The following is a 19597-nucleotide window of genomic DNA, read 5'->3' on the forward strand; positions in this document are numbered from 1 at the left end:
ACAGAGATAACTGGGTTTAAACCCATCTTTGATTCTTGTGAACTTTGACAGTATCTATCCTCTCAATTTCCTCATCTAAAAGATGAAGGCAGTGTCATAACAACTTTAATTCTTGTGAGGAATAAATGAGGTAATTTATATAGAGATTTCAGTGCACAATTCCTGGGATAAAAATTGGGCTCTTTACTCATTTAGTTTTAAATGATAACGGTGATTATGATTATAATAATAATCACTATAAACCTGAAGTTGCATAGCTCTATATAGCCAGGGAAGCATTTTAATATGAAGCCAAGAATTTAAGTGGAATAAAAAAAAAACGCATTCTAATTGAAGTCTTCTTGAATTCAGTTAGACTTGAATATATAGTGACTTGAGTGAGATATCACTTTTTTCTAGGTGATTGGTATTTTTTCCTAAAAAGGTACCTGCTATGTTAATCATATTCTTTTAATCCATGTGACTTGGGCATAAGATGCATGGATTCCCTCTTTTCATATTTCTCAATAGAGAGCCACTTAAGAGGAGGCAGAAGGCTGGTTGGGGAGTTCCTCTTTGATTTATGGGGACCTGTAGAAATATGTCAGATGGGGAAGTCCAAGTATTCTTAGGTCTTGGGTGGCATAATTTGACATACTCTGTGGGGTGTGTGTGTGTGTGTGTGTGTGTGTGAGAGAGAGAGAGAGACAGACAGACAGAGAGAGAGAGAGACAGAGACACAGAGAGAGAGTTGAGAACAACTGTCTTCTTACTTACCCAGCTGTGATGGCCCCATGGTGGACATTATTACCTATGTTAAACCGTAATCTGTTTTATTATTGTATATTACTTTAAATAAATGTTGATCCTTAAGCAATTGATTTAAAAAAGATTAGGCAGCAAGCTTGTTCTTTTTTTCCTTTTTTGTTCATTTAGTCTCCCCGTGGCTGGTTTTCTCGAAGCCTCAGTGATTATGGAACACATCATTGCATCTTATTTTTTAAGATCCGCAAACTGTACTAGATAATCTCAGAGACTGATCCCATCTCTCTAGTTCTAGAATTCTGCCATTTTTGTGATAAGATATCATGTGTGACTCTCAGGCTTGCAACTTGGACCAAACGGTTATTTGTTAGTCCGTTTGTTAGTGAGGCCTTTTTCTTCACTTGGAATTAACACTTACATTGATTCAGAGCTAGCATGAGCCTGATCTGCAAAGCTAACTTGTCAGAAATGCTTTAGTCCTTTGGAAGGAGATGCACAGTCCCTTCGCACAACGTGGACGTGGTACACTCTATCCTGTATGTTTAGTACTCCCACGATGGGCTCACTGCAGGCCGGTGAGTGGTGCTTAGTACTATTCAGGCTTACACGCTTACGCCATTATTACAATCCAGCCTGTTTTCTGAAAAGTGAGTGTCAAGCAAGACATTATTATTCCTAAAATTTATTTTATTTTATTTTTAAAATGAGCTCAGTGTAAAGCATTAACCATGTTGGTATCTTTCCCTTTTTTGTGCCACTGTCGCCTTTTCCCCAATGACTTTTTTGTGAATACCCACTTCTTTTCACTGCTATTTATTTTTGTTGCCTGTCTTGATTTTCTGAGAGCTTTATTGTAACATTTCTTTGTTTCAGACACCGTGTTCTCATGAGAAAAGCAAACATACCCAGTGGTGACCTAGGAATGTGCCTCTGTTTCTGGAACTCAGGAAAGCTTGTGCTTCCTGTCATCAGGGGGTTTTAAGCATCTGTTTATATTCTCTCTAGATTCATTTTTCTCTCTTTTAGTTCTCAGGTGAGAGGAGGGTACAGAGGGAGAGGGAGAGAGAGAATCTTAAGCAGGTTCCACACCCAGCACGGAGCCTGATGCAGGACTGGAGCTCGCAAACCGTGAGATCGTGACCTGAGCCGAAATCAACAGTTGGATGCTTAACTGACTGAGCCACCCAGGCACCCCTAGCTTCCTTTCTCTTGAGTGGACATACCCATAAAAGAGAGGTGTTTGGAATCTGTGGTGCTCATAAATGAATATGAATCGTGATCTTCATAAGAAATTCTTTGTAACTTCTAAATAACAATAGTAGTACTTATATTGTATGGATTTGAAGCCTGTTGTTTTTAGTGACTTAAGCATGCAAACATATAAAAACCCTTTTATCGGGTCATGGCTTGAAATGTCGCTCTTGAGGAACTAGTGAAGGCAGTGGCAAGGTTCAGAGTGGTTTTCAGATGTACCAGTTAAATGGCACTGATTAGCGTTATAGTGAATCATTTGACCTCCCTGGACATCTATGTCATTGTCTGTGGAATGTAGTAAGAGGTCTAGAACGGGCTTTCTCACCGTCACCCTCAGGACTACTAAGACTTGGGCAGGTTAATTTGTTACTGTGTGTGTGTGTGTGTGTGTGTGTGTGTGTGTGTGTAAGGGGTGTTGTTCTGTGTATTGTAGGATGTTTAGAAGCTTCCCTGGTCTCTGCCCACTAGATACCAGTAGCACTCCTGTAGTTATGACAAACAAAACTGTTGCCTAGGAAACAAAATTGCCCCTCAGGAGCATTACTGGCCTAGGACTGCATTTCCTGAAATATACAACAAAATGATAGGAATCTGCGAGTTTGTGGACATAATTGTCAGAGTCTTGTGACCAAATTTCTTCTGTGGAATGACATAAATGAAGAACAGAGTTTATTTTACATTTGCCTCTTTAGAAGACTTTCTTGATAAGGTTTAAATACTGCCATGAATTTGTTCCTTCCATTAAAATTTGAGGAGTCAGTTATCAAAGTGTGAAAGAGGACACAGGAAAGAACCCTTTGAACAAATAATGCCTTATGTCTATAGATTAACACATATAGTTGGCGTGGGGTATGCTACTGGAGGGGTGGATAGTCAACATAGGCATTAAAGGTGAGTTCTAGCATTAAGCAGACATTCCAAAATATTTGTTGAATGGATGGATGATGAATAGATGGATGGATGAATGATATAGATCTGCTATTTCTTTTTTTTTTTTTAATTTTTAATGTTTATTTTATTTCTGAGGGAGAGAGAGAGAGACAGACAGAGAGAGACAGAGTACAAGCGGGGGAGGGGCAGAAAGAGAGGGAGATAATCCAAAGCAGGCTCCAGGCTCTGAGCTGTCAGCACAGACCCCGAGGCGGGGCTCGAACTCACAAACTGTGAGATCATGCCTGAGCCGAAGTCGGATGCTTAACCAACTGAGCCACCCAGGCGCCCCTGGATCTGCTATTTCTAACTCATGTGGCTTTAGGAACAGTATTTCATCAGTAACAGAAAATGGTGGTCACGGGGCACCGGGGTGGCTTAGTCGGTTAAGCATCCGATTCTTGATATTGGTTCATGTCGTGATTTTGGGTCATGGGATAGAGCCCTGCATGGGATTCTCTCTCTACCTCTCTCTCTGCACCTCCCCTTCAAAATAAATAAATAAATAAATATTTAAAAAATTGGTCTCAGAGAAGCCAAGGAAAGAGGTTGTTGAGTATAAGCACTACAGAGCCCCTTTCATTCTTCCATGAGCCCCTCCTGGGTACCTGCCTCTGCTCTTCCAAAGCATTTCTTTCTACTTCTCTCCCCAACCCTATATCCTGACTTGCCTTTTTTTTTTCCTTTTTATATTTGTTGCCTGAATTGATTGTATCAGAGCTTTTCATATTGTATCGTTTCTTTGAATCAGACATCATAGTCTACGAGAAAACAAAACCCACTACGTTGACCGTGAATCCACATCTGGGCATCCTGAAGGAAGGACTGAATCGTTCTTCTCTGGCTGTGTGAATCAAACTAGTGATAGGATTCCTGATCTTCTTTGGAAATCACTTCGGATTCATTTTCTAGAGTCCCATGTCTTTCTTAGATAATTTATTCCAGAACAATTAAAGTTTTTGGTCAAAGCAATTTGCATCGACAACCCCGATGGATGCATTTTATGTTTGCGCCCTCCTAGTGATGTTGTTGATCTGGCACAGAGTTAAAGAAATTGAGGTCTGGATTTGTTAAAACGTAGAGCTTCGTGTCTACAGTAAGTGAGTAGTTAAACAAGGGTTAGAACTGCTGAGCCCAGATCTGTAGCACCAAGATCCAAGATGGAAGGTAGAATTGAGGCAAGATAGATAATTTGATGCAAAGATAATGAATTTACAGCCCCAGAAGATTGAAACATTTTTCTTCATGCTTTGTTTAAAAGTCATAATAATTATCGAGGGTGGCTATTTCTGGTATTATAGCTTTGATTTATGGGAACTAGCTTCTCTAAAATGGACAAATTACTTAACGTTGAGAATTTTTTCTTTATAACATTTTAGTAAATGTTGCTCATGACCTGCTTTTTTCTCTCTAGACCTTCTCTCACCATGCCTCACAGGAACCTGACAGGAAGCTGCAATGTTAATTGTGGTTGTAAAATACACGAGTATGAGCCAGTCTGTGGATCAGATGGAATTACATACTTTAACCCTTGTCTGGCTGGCTGTGTTAACAGCGGTAATCTTAGCACTGGGGTGAGTATATTTCCCAAGTTCCTGTACTGTTAATCCAACATCCTGTGACAGGGACGTGTTAGGACTCATATGCTAACACGTGGCTTTAGTCCCTCTTTTCAAGAAACTTCAAATAACCTCCAAAATACTTCCTGACAAAAACCCAGAGGAATGAAAATTATGCAATGCTATCATTTTTTTTTTTCCCAAGGACGATTGGAACATGTGGGTGTAGTGACTTGGTTTCATATCAGCCCTCTCCCACTTTACATTCTGTGCCAACTCAGTGAAACATGATAAGGATGAATGCTGGGCTTCCCATTTATTACTCAGCCAGGGCCCTTGTGATGCATTTGAAGGTCAAGATGACCACATTTTGTGCCCATAGAAGAGGATAGGAGAGCACCTTCCCTGATCAGAGTCTGTGAAGATGTGTGATGGATTTTTCATAGACTATCAGTTCAAACTTTTTTTTTTTTTTTTTTAACATTCAGAGTAAAGATATTTCTGTCAGTTCAAGAATAGGCTATTTTGAGAATTCCCTTCCCCGTGAATTATAAATAGGCTGTAATACTGTGGGAGGTTTTCATATTCTACTCAGTTCCTTACTGAGCCTGGTTTCATTCTTTGCTTAAGAACGGATTGTAGGAGGCTGCTTTAATCAAAAAGGTTAAGGTGCATTTGCCTGTACTGTGTAGGTGTTAAGGGATTATACTATTGACTGTATGTTTTGGGATCATCAGATTTGATTTCGGAGTTTTAAGCTATAGTGATAAATTGAGAAATCCTGTGGCTGGCTCCCCAGTATATAATTGGTGAGCTCCAGTGTGTAACCAAGTTGAAAGAGACAATGAGAAGTGTTCTTGGTGGCTAAGTCCTGGGAGTGAGCGAGTGAGTCCTCTAATGCACAGTCCTCATTCCTAAAAAGAGGCCAGCAGTCCCCAGAGCACAGAGGGCCAAACGGTGCCCCGTCCTCATATTTGTTGCTACTGCTTCTCTAAGTGGCTGAGAGGTGACAATGGCAGTGAGTTCAGCTTATGTTGCACGGTGAAAACAACATAATAGGCAGAAAGATTAATTGGCTGTTTTTATTTGAAATGGGTTTAAAAGAATTTTTTTTAATATTTATTTGTTTTTGAGAGAGACAGGCAGAATGTGAGCAGGGGAGGGGTAGGGAGAGAGGGAGACACAGAATCTGAAGCAGGCTCCAGGCTCTGAGCTGTCAGCACAGAGCCCGATGCAGGGTGCGGGACTTGAACTCACGAACCGTGAGATCATGACCTGAGCCGAAGTCGGATGCTTAACCGACTGGGCCACTCAGGTGCCCCTACTTGAAATGGCTTTTTAGTTCCTTGAATTAGCTGGTTTCAAACGAAACAGTCGGTGGTATGTTCACTGGTCCTGGCCCTGAAGTCATCACTATCGCATCATGAAATCTCTGCCTTTATGTAACAAGTATTTACTTTGGGTCCTACGCCGTGTTCTGGCTTATGCTAGGTGCTCTGGTGGGCATAAATAAACATAAGGCTTGGTTCCTGTGTTTGGGGGGCTTCTCCAATCAGGGAGTCCATGAATTAAACAGCAGTTGAAGTAGCATATAATTGTGACCAAAAATGAGCATATGGAATGTGAATGCTATAAAACTGAGTGTCGAAAGCTCCTAATAAAGGTTTAGGTTAAAACAGTTTGACCAGCAGACATTGTTAGATGCACGCTTTGGATATTTACTGTTAGCAATGAGGATGCATTTTCTTTCTTCTTCTTCTTCTTCTTCTTCTTCTTCTTCTTCTTCTTCTTCCAATTTTTTTTTTTTTTTTTACTTTTTTTAATGTTTACTTATTTTTGAGAGACAGAGCGCGAGCAGGGGAGGGGCAGAGAGAGAGGGAGACACAGAATCCGAAGCTGGCTCCAGGCTCTGAGCTGTCAGCACAGACCCCGATGCGGGGCTCGAACCCATGAACCATAAGATCATGACCTGAGCCGAAGTCAGATGCTCAACCGACTGAGCCACCCAGGCGCCCCAATGAGGATGTATTTTCAATTAAATATGATGCATATTTAAATACGAGAGTTATTTTAGAGCTTTTAACCTTGTCTTGATTTTCCTATGCTTTTGTTGGCTTACAGTCGATCTTTGTTATCCCTCAGATAAGGAATTACACAGAATGCACGTGTGTCCAAAGCCGGCAGGTGATCACCCCGCCCACAGTGGGCCAGCGCAGTCAGCTTCGCGTCGTTATTGTCAAAACCTATCTCAACGAGAACGGCTATGCTGTGTCCGGGAAGTGTAAACGGGCCTGCAATACCCTTATCCCGTTCTTAATTTTCCTTTTCATAGTCACCTTCATCACAGCATGTGCCCAGCCATCAGCCATCATAGTAACACTCAGGTGAGAACCGCACTTGGCTCCCAGGTGGGTTGTACGCTCAGAATTTGCCAGAATACACGTTCCAGACTGGACTGGTGTGGTAAAGCGGAGCGGAAAGCAAAGGTAGATTGTGCAGGAAAGCATTCAGACGTTTGCTTGTTGAACTTAAGAGAAGTGTTTACCCAGGTCAGGAAGGGAGAGGAAGGTTGCAACATTTCGTACCCCAGAACGTTCTTTATTCCTATAGTTTGGTGAAACTTCTTGTGAGTGTCTTTTCTTCCTACAGTCTGTGCCCGATAAGGTTCAAGTTTCAGGAGCTGAAAGCTGTCACCATGTTAGCCACAAGAAGCCCGACTCCAGCGGGGGCAGGAAGTCATTTGGTGAAGTTGCTAAATCTCGCCTACGGCAAAGAATACTATCTCCAACCTTGTAGATAGTTAGTACCTCCGCGGTCAGTGACAGTTCATGCTGGGCCTGCAGTTCAAAATGCTGATTTCATGAGTTTTACTAGCATATACAGTTTGGGAGTTGAGGACAGACTGGGAGATGTCTCTTCTCAGTTGTTCATGCTGCGCTTTATTATATACCCTGTTTGTGCTTTTTTTGTTTGTAAGGGAACACGGACGTTACTTTAATGGAAGTCCTATTCAAAATGTTGACGTGGACACATTCAGATCAGGGTGTTGGCATTTGCAGTAAAGGCTGCAGCAGGCAGAGAAGGACGGGACGGTATGGGGAAGGAACACAGCCCAGCAGGTTTCCGGGGACGGGGTGGGGGAGGCAGTGCAGTGAAGGAGTGAGGAGGAGAGGGAATCCCGTCTCATTTTTTCTTCACCTCCTCCCTGGCTCCTCAGTACCCCACACTGCTGGGCACCTGGTGGCCACACCCGCTGGGACATCATTCTCTTGGGCTGTTTGCTGCTTATTCTGCATATTTTGGCTTCTCTTCTGTGGGATGCTGAGTTAGACATTTCCCAGCCAATTCATTCCTCAACAGTAAGATAACGGCACCCAGTGGGAAGGCCCATTGGTTTATTCACTCACTGCCTCCATCAGCAGATACTTATGGGGTAACAGCAGTGCGTGCCTCTTTGGGGAAGTGGCTAGGGAACGATAAGGAAGATGGGGAAAAGATGGCAAGTGTACTGGTCCTTAGGAATTTGACATGCTATACCTAGAAGTCAATGCGTATGGGACAGAAAGGATGAGGTGCTTCAGCATTTAAAACAAAATGAATCATTAATAATCTAATTCTTTGGACTTTAGTCCTGCAAGAGATGTTAAATAACCCAGAAATGGGCTGCCCATGTTATATTGCTCGAACGAGGCAGATCACCAGCTGGCTTTTAACCCAACACATCAGAAAAGGAGCCCTTTAATCTTTTCTAATTAGAAATCAATAGATTCCAATCTTCCTGCCATGTGGGAATTACTCGGAGCATACATTTCAGGAAAGGAAGAAAAAAAAATAATGTGGTGGGAGGGATTCATTCTTTTTCTAACATTTGATTTGCTTTTTTAATACTTTTTTTTTTTTTACTCTATTTCTTTCCTTAACTTTTTTCCTCTATACTTTTCCTTGAGAAAATATGGGAGTAACTTTCAGTCTACACACCTACCCTCTGGAAAGTGTAAGCAAATAGAAAAAAGGAATGCAGTAGGTAGGATAAAACACTATATATGTTTTTTCACAGAACCGATTTTGGAAGCTCAGAGCTACTTCTGTACCTTAACCATGACCCTTTGGCCCTCTACCAGTATTTACACAGAAACAGAGGTCATCAGAGTTTCTTCGGGGTCTTCACTGGGGAGAACTTATTCACAGATTTAGCTGTATCAGCAGTCTTGTTTGGCTGTTGTTACTAAATCCTAGTAAATAGGAGTGCCTGGGTGGCTCCGTCGGTTAAGCGTCCGACTCTTGATTTTGGCTCAGGTCGTGATCCCAGGGTTGTGGGATTGAGCCCCGGGTTGGGCCCCATGCTGAGCGTGGAGCCTGCTTAGGATTCTCTTTCTCCCTTTCCCTCTGCCTCTCTCCCCAGCCTGCTCGCACTCTCTCTTTGTCTCAAAAAAAAGAAAAAAGGGGCGCCTGGGTGGCGCAGTCGGTTAAGCGTCCGACTTCAGCCAGGTCACGATCTCGCGGTCCGTGAGTTCGAGCCCCGCGTCAGGCTCTGGGCTGATGGCTCAGAGCCTGGAGCCTGTTTCCGATTCTGTGTCTCCCTCTCTCTCTGCCCCTCCCCCGTTCATGCTCTGTCTCTCTCTGTCCCAAAAATAAATAAACGTTGAAAAAAAAAATCTAACTGTAAAAAAAAAGAAAAAAAAATCCTAGTAAATAAATATTTTGGCACAGCAGCTCTTTGGTCCCCAGCTCTGCTCTAAGCAGGCTTGATGTGATGTTCGTTTTCTTGAGGCCAGTGTTTTAAAACATTTCTTTCTTTCCCTTCACCATAGGTCAGTAGAAGATGAGGAGAGACCTTTTGCGCTGGGGATGCAGTTTGTTCTATTGCGAACACTTGGTATGTTCCTGAATTTCCGCACGTGCTTCTTAGTTCCTCTTTACAGATGGCACATCCTCACTGTCCTTTAAAAATCGCAAGTCAATCATTTGTTACCATTAGTGGTAGCTAGGATTTTACAGGGCACAACGTCTTTACTCTCTGATTTGAACTAGAAGCTACTCAGTTCTGTCATTTGATGAAACAGAACAAAACTGACTTTAGAACAGTTTCTTTTTCACAATGAGCATAATAAACTCGGACTAAATTCCCCAGAAAATTTTGAACAGTAAGAAATATTGAACCAAGCAGTTGCGATGGACTCATGGTCTTGGCGTTCTTGTCCCTTTATGCCTTTTTAACAGGAAAGTGATGGCACTCATATTATTTGTGAACATTTTAATTCCTTACTTTTTTACAATAATTTTATTGGACTGGGCAAAAAGTATACCTGTCAAGTTTTCTGAGGAAAAGAAATGAAAAATTCTGAAAAGAACAAAGAGAGATTCCCAAATTGAGGAGAAGCTTGTTAGCACTGTCCATATGTCATAGAGTCCACTGGCACACGAAGAATATCGCCCTGATTTTGACAAACACCATATCACTCTGTGGTGTTTTGGGATGATGCATGGGAAATACTGTGTGAAATAGCCCACTCCCTGGATCAAAAGGAATGTATTTTTAATTGACTTCCTCATTATCAAGCATATTTTTTTCTTTTGTAAGTGGCAGTCTGTCATTTTCTTCAGCTGTTACTTCCCCCAGTAATCAGTATCATTGTTCACAGGACCAAAAAAAAAAAAAAAAAGAAAGAAAAAAAAGTTTTTTTTAAATTTAAGTGTTTAATTTCCATCTTGAAGGATAAAATGGTATCCCCTGACCCTTTGAAACATTAATCTTCTCCGGAACTCTCGATTTGTCATTATGTTGTGGTTGATAGCCACGTCTGAGGGTAAGGACTTTCCAGTGACCCTCAAAGGCCTCTAGTTGCATTGAATGGGTAGCTTGCATTTTGGTACCAATAAAACTTTGAAGGTCCCGTTTTTCAAAACCAACTGGTTAAAGGAAATTCTGACATCCTTTGATGTAGTTAAGAAGTTTGCCTTATACTTCTCGTGGGCAACTATAAAGTTGTTTTCAAAGAAGGAAATTTGTTGAGCAAAGAGTCAGTTAAATAGGAAAAGAAAAAAAAAAAGTTCCTCCTTTTTGCTCCGCCAGAGGGATGTCACAGCGTCAGTAGCAAGTGGAAGGCATTTGGAACTGAATTTATAATTTAACCATCACTTAAGTTCTGCTGATTATGAAAAACTATAGTTGGGCCAACAACCAATTTCCATTTCCCCCAATTTCAAAGCAAAAAGAGAGTTTTAGGTATTTTAAAAATGTTAAATTTTAATTGTAGCGATCAGACCTCATTTTAAATGAATACAACATATTTAAAGATACATCACGTGCAGCCTCCTGGGCTATTAGCTCACCATCTTCCCTTCCTTCTTCTCTCTTTTCTTCTTCCCTTTCTCCCTTGTTCCTTCCTATCACTTCCTTTTATAAACTCATATTGAGGATCCTGATAAGTCCTTGGGATACAAGGAATAAAAGGCATGCCCTCTGCCATCGAGGAGCTTATGGATGACAATTCTGCAAACAGTTTAAATGCTGCATCATAGTTGATAAAATGGAGACGTATACAAAATTCAGTGTGAATATGGTGGCTCTGAGTAAGGAATTTAAAGGAAGGTAGATAATTACAAGGTGAACATTTGGAGACCGTGTGGTGAAGGAAGTGTCCCTGGGTAGACTTTCTCTCTCATGGTGGTAAAGAAATGTCTATCTCCTGGCCCAAACAATGAAGCTGTACTCATGATAGATGTTTCACAAGCTTCAGAGATGAATTTTATGCCTTAATTATTTCTATACCCCAAGTGCCTTTATACAGTTTGCCATTTGATGTGGTTTTTGACTTCTGGGGACACTGTTTTCCTCTTACTCTCCCTGCACCCGAGGATGAGAGCCCAACCCATAAAAACTAAGTGTACTGAATTTTAGTGGATAATAAAGGGCTTTAGTATGGCCTCTTGAGTATTTAATGACAGAATCTGAAGGATGCCTGGATGGCTCAGTCGGTTAGGCGTCCGACGTCGGCTCAGGTCATGATCTCACGGTTCGTGGGTTCGAGCCCCGTGTCGGGCTCTGTTCTGACAGCTCAGAGCCCGGAGCCCGCCTCAGATTCTGTGTCTCCTTCTCTCTCTGCCCTTTCCCCGCTCATCTGTCTCTTTCTGTCTCAAAAATAAATAGAACATTAAATTTCTTTAATGACAATCTGATTGTTAAGTTTAAGAGGATTCTGTAACCGAACTTTTAGCAATAGACATTTTTACGGTCTTAAAAATCAGTAACGCTCTGACTGAGTTGCAAACTGGAAGATTTAAAGTATTTGTGACTTAGTGAACATTTCTATAGTAAACATATTATGGTAAGACGTGACGTATTTGAAACAGTCAAGAGACACAAGACAACCGCCCCGCTCCACTGGTTTTAGAGCAGAGAAGCACGTTGCTAATTTACAAATCGGTGGTCTCTTGCAAGACAGGCTAAATGTTCTTTTTCTTTTTCTCTACAACTCTAGCATACATTCCTACTCCAATTTACTTTGGAGCAGTCATTGACACCACCTGCATGCTCTGGCAACAGGAATGTGGGGTACAAGGCTCTTGCTGGGAGTACAATGTGACCTCGTTCCGTTTCGTCTATTTCGGTTTGGCCGCCGGCCTCAAATTTGTTGGCTTTATTTTCATTTTTCTGGCCTGGTACTCCATTAAATACAAGGAGGACGAGCTGCAGAGGCAGAGGTGGAGAGAGTTCCCTCTGAGCACCGTGAGCGAGATGGTGGGCCACTCGGACCATGCCCACAAGGAGGCCCGGACTAGATCCTGCCCAGCTCTCGGCAGCCAGGGGGGGTTCTGCGAAGAGACTGGCCTGCGGAAAGGCGTCCACTGCACAGCACAGACCTACCCGGGGCCCTTCCCCGAAGCAATAAGCCCGGCCCCGGCCCCGGGGCTCGAAGAAAGCCCAACTGCCACGGAGCCTCCCTCCTGAAGCTTGAAAACGGAAGACTTTAGTTTTGTTGGTTGAGTCGAATATGGCAACTTGAGAAACACCCGTGCCTTCTTTTCTTTCTTTCTTTTTTTAACCTCTAAAGACACGATCCTCAGACCAACGAAACTCAGTATACACAGCCACTGTTGATTGAGGGCTGGATACCTCAACAAGACTGATAGCCTTCTCCCCCCGCTTCTCTCCAAGAAGGAGGAGTTTAGATAGAGTTGTTACCATTTCTGCTATGTTAATTTAACGTTCATGTTCCGGTGTGGTATAAGGCTGAGAGGTGCCTGGTTATAACAAAATCACGGGAAGTGTAATGGCGGAGCATATCATTAGCATACACTCCAAACCAAGGTGAGCTTGACCATGACTTCGCATTTACAAATCAAGGTTTTTAGATATGAACACCTACTGTGAGTCCCGCTACAAAGCACAAATGAATTTGCCTCAACTATGCAATTTTGATGGGGAAAATGTAAGTGCAGCATGTTACTTTTGCTTTCAGAGACTAAAAGCAGGTACGTTTTTGAGAAGAGGACAAGAAACTTTCCCTAAAGTACTGTTAATAGCATTTTAAGCCATAGCAGAGTTATAAATCAGGTAGAATTTTTCAAATGCTTCAAAGGAATCATACGCATAGTGTGATAAAAGGAACTGCTACTTTCTTCCATAAGACACGTTCTCTGCCCATTATAAGGTAAAGAGTCTGCTGGATCATAAATCTGAGAGCTTGAATAGAAACTCCAGTATTCTTTTTGCCAGGGGCTTTAAAACTAGTGTGCTAAACAATGTGGCTAGAGATGAACTCGAGATGTATCGTAAGGAGAGAAACTGATGGCTTTCTCCTCCAAAGAAAAATGCTACAGAAATCCTTTCGGCTCTTACAGGCCCACACAAGGGTAGTTAAGAACTGTAACCTTGACACTCAAAATAGTTGGAAAAAGAAATTCCACAAAGGTACAGTTGAGTCCCATCTGATCTAGTTTTAGTTATACGTCCAGAAGCCCAGCAAGTCTGCCCTGTTTTCTTTTTTATGCACAGAAAATTGCTATGGTTGCCCCCTGAAACTGAGTAGTTAAATCAGGAAAGCTACACCTGTGATATGAAAATCACTTTGAATACAGGAGGAGGGCGATCGGTGACCTGGGCCCAGAGTATGATCCTAAATAATGATTGGAAGTTACTTAAAATCAGCTTGTCTGTCATCCTGAATTCTACTTTATCAGAGTTCGAATGATTTTACGCCTCCCTTTGATTCCTTCCTCCTGTAATCTTCCTGAAGCAATTCTGAGAGAGGATTTTTCTGTTCCTAAATGCACTTTGGATTCTTACCCATCATCTTTTTCAGTTCCTCTCAGCACATCACTTTGACTCAGGCACCACACAGAATGCTTTCTACATGGTTCTTAAGGTAGATGCTTCCTGCCAGCACTACGGTCTGATAGCAAGTTAACTCTTGGGATCTGGCGGCTCAGAAAAAGAATCCTGACAATCCAGATTTAGGAGGGACTGTGGTCCAAATACCAACATAATTGTGAGCAGTTTCTGCCAAGGAGCCTATGCTTATGTAGGGGCTGAGTTGGGAAATGATTTCCTTGGCTGGCTTACACTCTTCCACGGAGGGCAAGTGATTGACAGAATTGTCCCATGATTCAGGCTTTTGCCCTTCATCCTTGGCTGCACTGGTGGAGTTGTGCGAACGTTCCTGGGGCCAAGATTGTTTTCCCCTCTACCTAAGAATGGCATTGTCAGGTGGTTCTCTTGGTTGCACACAGTTTGTGAACAGAGTTATCACTCTTAGACTGAATAATGTGTACAAGGGGGGGGGAGCCGGTGGTCTCGGGTGACAAGGACTTCCCTTTGAGCAGTCTCGTTGGCTGAGTCCTAAGTCCTAAGTTGCCTGGAATTGCACTGTTGTCTGTCAACCTTCAGTCAGTATAGCGTGTATCGAAAGTCTTCAGAGAATGTTGCTGATTAACTTAGTGTCCGCTCTGGTGCTTCGGGTCTCCCGTTTACTCTCTGTGGGAGATCTTTGCTCCTTTAGAAGGGAAAGTTTCCTTTTGTGTTGGAGCTAAAGATACACAGGTTGGGGAGAGGCGGTGTTTTCTTAATTTTCCTCTAATTGCTAAGGAACTACATGGAGAGAATTTGGATGGGAGTAGCACTTTTTTTTTTCCTTAAAGCCAAGATTGTATTTTCCAACACTCTTAAAATCTGTTTCTTCTTGGTAGTATATTTTGAAAAGGAGCTGCTCTCAGAACTCCCAGGTGACAAGTGATAGACTCTTTGGGTACGACTCGAGAGCCCTCTCTCTCTGGCTTGAACAGTCATCCAGTTCAGCCACCTCGACCAGGTGCCACTTCTCTATTGGGCACAATTTTGGCCAATTACCATCTGCCGCTCAGTGAAATTGTTAGGTTGACTAGGCCAGAATTCAAAGAAGTTGGCCCAAATTATACACCACAATGTTAATATTGTACTTCCTCAAGTATGTGATACTTATAAATAGCAGGTGTATCATTAGTGTGTTGTTGGTAAGCGTAGAGTAAGTAGTGAAAATCATGGAAGACTGAAATTTTGAAATATGTACCAATTAAGAATTGTCCCCAAAATGCTTTGGGTCCTGGTAGCATCCTTGGAATATTGCATAATCAACTAAAGTGACTATTTTATAAATGGCACCATTTCATTGTAGATATGAGGTTCTTCTTTGCTTGCTACTTTATAGTTACGGCTTCTATTATAAGTTTAATTCCCACTTTCCATGAGCTTAGATTCTAATCGCCTGTTTTGGAAAAAGGTCACCTTGTTCTTTTATCAACTCTGTAGATTACTGTATTATTTGGCTTTAATATGCAAATATAATATCCATGAGTCTAGCCTATTAATTTAGAAACTCCCAGGGGGAGGGTGGGTGGTTGGAACACATTTTTTTTTTCAGTTCTCTCCATTAGTATGAAATCCTTATCCTTTGTAGGTGGATTTAATTCTTGAAAATAGTCAAAAGTCATTCAGAACGAAGGTTGGGTGGGAAGGAGAGCACAGAAGAAACAAATTAGCTTTTGTTGAGGGTTGACCATTTCAGAGAATTCTGTCAGACACCTAATATACATCATTTATTATAATACTCTTAATAACTTTGCAAGATAACTATTTTCATTCTGTGTTGTTGTTGTTTTTTTTTAAACAGATCATGAAAACTGAGACACAGAGAGGTAAAGAGACTTGTTTAGGATTCTAGAGAATGGCCAAGTCAGGGTTCAGAAGCAGCTTTCTGTCTCCACCACCTGCTTCTTATGTTTTATGATGCCCACAATAGCGTTGGTTAACAAAGACAAGTGTGGCTCTAATTTAGCGAGGTAAAGCATTTCATTTTTTGATGTGTTACTGTTCCTGAAGAGTAGGGAAGTTATTATTTCTTTGTGTAGGATAGAAAACAAAAATCTGTAGGACACCTCAAAATTTAATGTTTAGATTTTCAAGGTAAATTTACATTGATTTTTAGCGAAGTGTTATACTCAAAATTGTCACAACATACCTCACTTATTTATTTATGGTTCATATTTAATATAGAACAAATCCAATGTTGATGTTAGCATTGAGTCCCAGTAGAGTTTCTGAAATGAAACATGAGGGAATGTGGTTCAGAATTTTTGAATCTGAACTTTGGGGAACTTTAAGTGTATGCTCTTTCTTTCTTTCTTTCTTTCTTTCCTTCTCTTTAAGAATGTTAACATTTCCATTACTTTTTAGTGAATATGGGATTTGAGTTTCCTAATAAAAGTTTTCAATGAACGCATACGAAGTGTTACACAATGCTCCGTGTTATACACCAGACAACTGACGGGATTGTTCCTGTTAGTAGCTGCCCTAACAAACGGGGAGCATGCGCTTGGAAATCAGAGAAGGAGGAAGTAATGGCAGTCTTACATTTTCACCAACTACCAGGAAAAGTCTTCCTCAGTCTGCAATTCCAGCTTGCATTCTTCGGTGGGCCTGGAGCCAGAAAGTTTCTTTTTGGAACCTGTTTGGCATCAACCTAAGCGTACCAGAGAGCAGCTGTGTGGTTTGAATGGACCCGAAGCATTTGTGGAAATTCTCGGGTGTGCCCAGGAGCAGCAGGAGAGCCTGACTCGGGGTTGGGGGGTGGGGGGGGGGGGGAGAGCCAAGTATACTTTCCGTGTGTGTGGACTGAAAACATCCTAAATGGCACAGAAACATGAATAGAAGCATTGATATAGGTGCATATGGAGTATTCTAAGTAGCAGATAGATACCAAAATACTGTATAATCCCAGAATTGCCTAGATGGCAGTCGGCTAATTCTGTTACACAGACCAGTAGGTAGCCTTTACACGTATTTGTATTTCCACTTTCCTGGCGTGGGAGGGAGTGCCATGGCTGGCCGCGAAGGTAGCAGCCTTGTGCACTTTATCTTTTCTGTTTTCTCTCCTTTTCTCACCGTCCAGGATGCTGCTGGCTGTATCCGCCCCAGACTTCCTGCTACATTGGAATCAGATCTGTGTATGTTTGAACGGGTTATTTTAAGCACTTCATTTTTACTCAGCCCTGCGAAGGGTCAAGTATGTTGAAAACCCTCCCTGGGTATTTGCTTTTGCAACATTAAAAACAACAACAACAAAAAACGCCTCGGTGCTAAAAGTATTTGATGCATGCTCACCACAAAATGTGCCGCTGAATTTACAGTATTTTCACTGGTAAGGGACTGCATGTGCTTTGCTTTTGGAAATCTAGAGAGCTTCCCAGAACACAAGCATTTGTTACGCTCATTACTACAGTTAATCCGTGAACGTTACCCTGCAAAATAAAGAGTGTTAAGGGGAATACCTTTTCTACGGAAAACTCAGCGCTTTTGATATTTCTTTTAGCAAGAATAATAAGATGCTAAAAATAATTTCAGAGAGAGGGCAAAAATATTTCCGATACTCTTTTCTTATTTCTTCTCCAAAAAAACTGACACTCATGTAAAGTGTTTTTAATAATGGGTTTTGAAGGTGTTGTCTTTTTCTTGAATTCTATTACCTGTTAAAATCAGAGGAGAAGATATTGAAAACTAAAGTAATTGCACGGACATATTAAACCAAAGGGGTGAACAAAAAAGAGTTTAAACTTTGTATCTAGAAACGAAAAATAAGAATAATTGATAAAACTTTATAGTGGGCATTTTTCTTAAAATACATACCTCTACCCCAAACCCCAAGTGTTAATTTAGAAGCACGAAACAGGCAGGTCAGCCTCTAACTCTTTAGTTCAAGGAGATGTAATACTGTGTCAAATAAACTGGCATTAGGATCCTAATGGAGCATGTGTTCAGTGTGTGTGTTTTGTGTGAAAGTGTGTTGGTGACGAAAGCCTGTTTTGAGTTGTTGCCTAAAGGAGTTTGATTTTGTGATTTTTAAAATGAGTATTTATTTGGAGACCTCTTAGGGTAATTTGACAGATGTATACTTTCCTTGTGTTTAATGAAATCTATTGTCAATGTACTAATAAACCTTGGTTTACAACATCTTGAATACTTGATCATTGAATATTAAGAAAAAAGTAAAGAGAAAATAAAGTGTGTGGATTGAAATTAGTCTCGGAGGTCTCTTCTGACGGGCAGCCGAGTTTTCTAAGGCATCTAAAACTTTTGGGTGAGAGGCGGAAGGAGGCAAAGGAACTTCTGAAATAACAGTATGACTCATGGACTGAAGCACAAAGTGGTTATTTTTAGAACCTTGCCTTGAGCACTCCATAGGTGTAAAGCAGGGCAATTGATTTCCATTTCTCACTCAGTCACCCCTCCTGCACAGCTGAACCAAAAAAGGTCACAATGGCCTAAGACACAGGAGTTATTGCGGGGCAGGGGGAGGTGTGGGGAGGAGTGTGTGTGTCTGTGCTGCCTTCTGGATAAACATTTATTTTCCTCCTTGGCTGTGTGCATTCATCATGCAAGCCATTTATACAAAAGGTGAAGAGCACCCTCTTCCCCAGTCTACCTTCTTTTCAACAATGTGTGCAATTTAGGCAATTTAGAGATTTCTCTTAAATTTCTTAAATGCCCCACACTTTGAAGGGAGAGGCAAAGCCTTTCTGGATATTGGGCTTTTTCGAAATAGACACACAAGAATGTTTCTCTTTAAGAAATGAGGCGAAAGGAAAGGTTATGAACGTGGCCACTCATCTTTCTTGCATTAGCCCCAGACTTGGTACAACTTCAGCATTTTAAAAGCTGTGAAAAAGCATCCAATTCTTTTTAAACTTGCCAGCTGAGCAGAGGTGGCCTCTGTAGCTTTGGCGAAAGGGGGCCGAAAGACATATTTAATTGCACAGTCATTGGAAAGCAAGGAGATCAATATTTGCTGCTCACTTTTGTATTTAAATGTCAAAGTCTGATGCAGTTCCAACTTATAATAACAATATAAATCAGTAGAAAGCTAAAACCATTCTTTAGTCTTCTGGAATGGGTAAGATCCTAGGTACCGTAGAAAGAGGGAGCCTGCCACGGATCAAGTTGTTCTAGATGTGTTCTTGTCAAAATGGTAGTGCCGCTACTTTAGAAATCAATGAAGTGGCCACTTTGCCAGGGGCGGATCCTGGCTGGAAGTAAAGAGGTCATTAGTTGCACTTGAGTGACACCTAGTGGTCATTGTGGAAATCACATACTAATTTCCCTTCCGGTGTCTGGGCTTGAGTTGTACGGGGCTTTTTGTGGCCAGATTCATATTAGGGTGGCAATGACATCTCCTCTTGTGCTGAAACCTATTAGTAATTGGGTTGGTTCTACTCTGGCTCTGGGTCACCTGTGCTATGGGCTGGAGGTGGGGTAGTGGGGAAGAGGACTGGTGGATAGAAAGACGCAGATTCTGAATTCCTGAGTCCTGAGAGGCACACAGGTGTAGGGGCTAGAAGTTCAAAACAGAAGGTAGATCCCTTTGTCCACCACTTGCATTTGCTAGCAGAAAAGTGAGGCAATGCTCAGCACAAAAGACCTCAACGTTTGCAGCTCCCTTTGTCACCCACCCCCGCTGCGGTGCTTTCTGGGACATTAGGGAGCAGGGGCTTCCCTAGGTCTCAACAGGAAATGTCTGCTATTCGAAAGTCATTTTCTCTACTTCTTTTAGTGGGCTCCCTATAAGGCCCTCGGTACTGTG

General features: G+C 41.7%; 1 protein-coding gene across 4 annotated transcripts in view; it reads left to right on the forward strand.

Annotated features, from left to right (window-relative positions):
• The window catches only part of SLCO5A1 (solute carrier organic anion transporter family member 5A1), a 211294-nt gene extending 193255 nt beyond the window's left edge, over positions 1-18039 (forward strand). For 3 of the 4 annotated variants that reach the window (XM_045454978.1, XM_045454977.1, XM_045454979.1), the window contains 4 exons: positions 4343-4502; positions 6630-6871; positions 9299-9363; positions 11969-18039. In XM_045454978.1, the coding sequence (XP_045310934.1) occupies positions 4343-4502; positions 6630-6871; positions 9299-9363; positions 11969-12438 (937 nt within the window). In that variant the 3' untranslated portion in view covers positions 12439-18039. The remainder of the gene's footprint in view (positions 1-4342; positions 4503-6629; positions 6872-9298; positions 9364-11968) is intronic. The other variant, XR_006706594.1, reaches the window with a different exon arrangement.
• Positions 18040-19597: the final 1558 nt, after the last annotated feature.

This window comes from Leopardus geoffroyi, chromosome C3 (assembly GCF_018350155.1).
Source record: "Leopardus geoffroyi isolate Oge1 chromosome C3, O.geoffroyi_Oge1_pat1.0, whole genome shotgun sequence".
Classification (NCBI taxonomy): Eukaryota; Metazoa; Chordata; class Mammalia; order Carnivora; family Felidae; genus Leopardus; species Leopardus geoffroyi.